At 43.4% G+C, this 5,339-nt stretch overlaps 1 protein-coding gene across 1 annotated transcript; it reads left to right on the top strand.

Annotated features, from left to right (window-relative positions):
• The first annotated feature begins 4,079 nt into the window (after window positions 1-4,079).
• Window positions 4,080-5,081, top strand: LOC130405015 (homeobox protein vent1-like). The gene is made up of 3 exons (XM_056609971.1): window positions 4,080-4,332; window positions 4,460-4,695; window positions 4,821-5,081. Exons 1-3 carry the CDS (start codon window positions 4,080-4,082, stop codon window positions 5,079-5,081), a joined length of 750 nt encoding a protein of 249 aa, XP_056465946.1.
• Window positions 5,082-5,339: the final 258 nt, after the last annotated feature.

Below are 5,339 nucleotides of genomic sequence, written 5' to 3'. Positions count from 1 at the left end.
TCACACACTGCATCCATGGCAGCCAGAAGGGTCATCTGTGTATGTGGCTGGTGATCATAAACTTTCCATCTCCATGCTGAGAAAAATTGCTCTATGGGATTAAGGAATGGAGTAGGGTGCGAGGAACTCCATCAGCATCCTGTTGTGGGTTGCAAACCATTGCCTGATGATGTTGGAGTGATGGAAACTGACATTGTCCCAAACTATTACGTACTTTGGCAAGTCATCTCCAATCTGACCCCTCTCTGGTTCAGGGATGAGATCCCTGGAGAGTGTCTAAAAAGGTGACAAGACGCTCTGTATTGTATGGCCCAATAAGGTTCAAAGTTCAAAGGTTTTTATTCGCCATTTGTGCATAAACCAGACAGTTCATACACATTGGAATTCTTGTGCAGGGCTTCCCAAGTCGAGTACAGGAGAGAGAGAGAGAGAGAGAGAGAGAGAGAGAGAGAGAGAGAGAGAGAGAGAGAGAGAGAGAGAGAGAGAGAGAGAGAGAGAGAGAGAGAGAGAGAGAGAGAGAGAGAGAGAGAGAGAGAGAGAGAGAGAGAGAGAGAGAGAGAGAGAGAGAGAGAGAGAGAGAGAGAGAGAGCGCGCAATAAATAGTAATAATAAAAAATATATAAAGTTTTAAAAATTGAGATAAGGACACATTTAAATAGTAGTTTAGGTAAAGTACAATTCTATACTACATCAGTGCGGTTAGTTTTATTACTTTTTTTTTGCTAACAAATGGAAATCAGACAAATCAGGTTATCTGACTTTCCTTTTAGAAGATACACTTGGCCACTATTCGGTCTGGAGGTTCAGTTTGCTGGCGATGCAAGTGTAACAGTAGCAGAGAACTGCATGGGAAATGATGATATGGCTGCTGAAGTGAGCGTCAAATATTCCACGTTTTCCGAACAGGATTTGGAAATAATCCTGCAGTCCGTGCACCAGGATTGTTTGACGTAGATGACCGTTCCACCTCCCGGGGTTTTACCGCTATCCCTAGCGCTCCGGTCCCCCCTGAAGACCGTATATGCGTCCAGTGTCAAAGCCTCGTCAGGTGACTTTTCCCCAGCCATGTCTCGCAGAAACACAACAAGGTGCAATCCCGGAAGTCCTTCTGCGTGGATATCCTTCCTTCCTATGCTGGCCAAACGCCCGAGCCTTCGCTGCACTCCTCCCCATCTACCGCGTCTCCGCTACGGGCAGTTGGGTGGGAGAGCTGCCTGCCGGTGGTTGGCATGGCGATGCGATGAGTAGCTCCGGGTAATCGCTCAACGTACTCGGGTCAAACAGGCCAGAATTACTGCGCTCTCTCCGTATCAGTAAGTTCGCCCGGTCGTATGTGATGTTTAGGGACAGTTTGATTGCCATAGTCGGCCCTAAAAAGCGAGAAAAACATAACAGACGCAACTTGACTATGGGGAGCTCCGCGACGTCGCACTCAAAGGAGCGCCGTCACCAACACCACCAATAAGGGGAATATGCGTAAACACACCGTTCTCAGAGATAGCAGCACCCATAGTTATGTTCCCGCCCCGTTGGCCTTGCACATCAACTGTAGCTCTGTGGCCGATGATATTCGACCACGCCTTCTGTGTTTCGTTAGGTTGAATCCAGCCTCATCTACGTAGATGAAGTTGTGCGTTGGTTTACTTGCTTCCAGTTCCATTGCATGCTATATCCAGAAGACACAAAATTTGTTTTATGAATTACATGCATTTTTATTTTGGACAAGATACAGTTACATCAAATGTATACAGCACATATTGCATCTTCTTTTCTACAGCCATAGCAAATGTGTAAAGGTCACACTTACAGTACTGTATATCACTATACGATGTTGTACTGTTTACTGTGAGGTAAAGTTACTGCATGCTCATACATGTTTTACCTGTACATACTGGTAGTGCAGCTCCTTCAATCTTCCACCATTTCTTTCAAATGGAACATTGTACAGCTGCTTCATACTCATTTGGTGTCTTTTCAGCACCCTGTCAATGGTTGAGATGCTGACTGTTTGGATGTTTTCAAAGATGTTGTTGTCCTCTATAATGGCACTCTTTATCTCCCTTAATCTTCTGGGATTGTTTTCTACAACCATGGTGCAAATAGCCTGCTCTAATGCCAGTGTATGTATAGAAATATGCTTGACATATTATGACGACTTGATCAACCATTTTGCATGTAAAGACTTATGCAATGAACTAATACCTAAATGTCTATTCCATAGAGACCATTACAATACATTTTGATCAACATGACATAAGCAATTGATAATGTAGGAAAGAAAAGAGAATTGTACATAATCATGTGCATGGATGTACCAAAGCATTTGCAACGTGTTCAAATAAATGAGAAACTGTTTTTTTCATGTGCACAAGTCAGACACACTGAGGTGAAGATTGAACAGGTAGTTTTGAGAATTTCAATTCTGATCTGAGAAATGAACCAAAGCAACGGAGAATAACTGTAAATAAAGTTGTCCTGCCTTGCCTTGACTATGGAGCACTTATATGGCATATCAGTGACTGAGTATTTGTTGTGGATGGCGGTGGTTGCATTGGGATTTTGGGTGGGGTGTTAAATTGAGATAGAACACGTGGTGTGTTTGTGAACTGCAGTGTCAGTTAAAAATATCAAATCTAATAGAGAAAACTACTAGGGTGAAATAAATCCGCAGGGAACTACGGTAGGGTCCCCAATTATTTCAGGCTTGCTGAAATGTAAGCCTTATGTCATTTAATACGTGTGATGAGTCATTTAATATTTTGCATTATAAAATGATCCGTATTTCCCGTTTACTGCAATACCACACGTTATTTTTGTAATAATAATAATAATAATACATTTAATTTAGAGGCGCCTTTCAAAACACCCAAGGTCACCTTACAGAGCATATAGTCATTGTAGCCTATTTACTTTATTTATTATGTCATTCGTCGAGTGAAAGTGAAATGCAACTGTTGAGCACTGTAAGCATCCAAGTTATATTCTGTTTAAGGATATATTACACTGTCGTAAGAACGATGTGTTCTACAATAAATGAATGTTACAAAAGTCATTGTGTCATGCATTGCATCTAATTCCACGGGCTACACATATATTACCTCTATGCGTTCCACGGGCTTCCTACCAGCTTGTTTTGACTTATTTACATTTGAACCAACCGACAATCAGGCCTAATTGTGTTGCTACTGTAAGTTCTTTGATCTGAGCTTACTGTCAGATGCTGGCTGTTGGTCGCTGGCGCCTCTGCCCAGCGGGAGGGGGGGGGGGGGGTCGAAGACGTGTCAATACTTACTGCTGCATTGCGTGCTTTCGATTTATATTTGATTGAATAACTGTTTGAGATTATTTTTAGATTCCAGGGGAAATATTACCGTGATATGATCACAAAAAACGTCCTCGCCTGTTTCCTGGTGAGATCTATGGGCATCAAGGCGATGTCAGACCATTGTTTTGACCTTTGCCCACTTTCATAAAAGCCTTGTGTTATTAGGCTATGGAGCCTTACCTCAATCCATCATATTCTTTTTATAATATTATAATTTTAATGAAAGTTCTCTTATTTTAACTCCGTCATAAGCCTATATAGTCAGATTTTTAATCGTAATTATGATGTACTTTCTTCTGAAAAAGACGCAGCAGAATAAATGTATGCCGCGTCCCACATTAATGTTTTAAACAACCTACAGTTTGTAGAGGTATTGAACCTGGAATGGGTGTATGAAAAAAGGGTCGAAAGTGCCCCATATGGGGTCTCCACCTCTGCTTTACGCACAGCAATTTCGATGGTGCACCCACCGTTTCTGTCCGGCCGCCGAATGTATGAGCTCAAGGGGTTCTCACAGACTCGGTGGCGCCAGGTCTTCACACATTCACAGGAAATGTAAAGACTTCAATAACGAGCCATTAGCCCTAATCATTGGAATCGATTGGGTGTTAACGTCCCTTTGCAAATGCAAATGAGTGTGAGGGCCCGGCCTACAAATACCCGCTCCTCGGTCCCCACCGGCACAACACGCCACGGTGTCTTCTGTGTGGAGCTTTATTCCCCGAGATACACAGTCTACAAACTCTCTGCAAGTATGGTCAAACACTTCTCCGTCGACTGGATGGCCCAGAGCAGCACTCCTTCAAAGCGAATTGACGAGCACAAGGATTTAACGTCCCCTGTGATACCTCACGTCCGCTGCATGGTGCAGCCTCGCCAACCGTCATCCTATGGCAAGGATTATCTCCAACCCAAACCTAAGTCCTTAAAAACGGCTGAGCGCGCGGATCCCAACGATGATATCAGCTTGGCTTCACCTGCACGGTCCACAAGCTGTGTTTCACCAAGTAAGTTGATATTCTGGTTAATTTCCAATCAAAACATATCCAGTAGGCTATTCTTCATTTGTGTGTACGTGTAATCTGATCTTGCAAACGCAGATTTCTAACAGTGTTTTTGTATTTTTATTATCAGTTTCTGAAATCAGCGGCTACTCTTCTGGTTACGAGAGCGAGGCCGGCCTGTCAGAGTGTCCCTCTGTGGAGGAGAGCAGCGAGGCCGACCGGGACGGGGCCCTGCAGCGGCGCCTCCGCACCAAGTTCACCCCCGAACAGATCAACAAACTGGAGAAGATATTCAACAAGCACAAATACCTGGATGCAGGGGAACGACTAAAGACTGCACAGAAACTTAACCTCTCCGAAACTCAGGTAACTATCATTTATAGCAAAAGCCAATGTATTTTTTTCTTTATTATTACCAATGATCTATATTTGAAACGGAATTTGCTTGCTGCGCACTGACTAACAAACTTTCTATTGGTTGATTTCTTCAGATTCGAACCTGGTTCCAGAACAGGAGAATGAAGCTGAAGCGAGAGGTGCAGGAGGACATGCGCGCGGAGTACTTTGCGCCTGCGCTGTCGCCCCTGATACAGTGCCACGACTTCGCCGGACAGCGCTTTCAATATCCCCATCACGCCGGTCTGGCGATGTACCCCTCGATGGGCCAACAGCTCCAGGCTCTGACCCCACAGCCCATCATCTCTTACCAAGTGCCCTATCATATGGCGGCCACCAACCCACGGTTCTACTAGAACCCGAACTGTGAATTTATTATTCGACGGAAACACTTAGGATACAGGAATATATGTGCAATGTGAACGTCTTCTTTATTTTTATTATGTAATTTCATGTACAGTTGTAAAATTATATAAGCCCATCTCGAGTAGGCCTACATGCCCTAAAGAAATATATTTATCTTTGAATAAAAAACATTTTATTGCAAAATTGTTTTGAGTTTCCTTTTTATTGTTGTCTTGTTCAGAACATTTATATTCAACGCAATAGGCCTA

The sequence above is a fragment of the Gadus chalcogrammus genome, chromosome 15 (genome assembly GCF_026213295.1).
Source record: "Gadus chalcogrammus isolate NIFS_2021 chromosome 15, NIFS_Gcha_1.0, whole genome shotgun sequence".
NCBI classification, from domain to species: domain Eukaryota; kingdom Metazoa; phylum Chordata; class Actinopteri; order Gadiformes; family Gadidae; genus Gadus; species Gadus chalcogrammus.
This window is presented reverse-complemented; position numbering and strand designations above follow the sequence as displayed.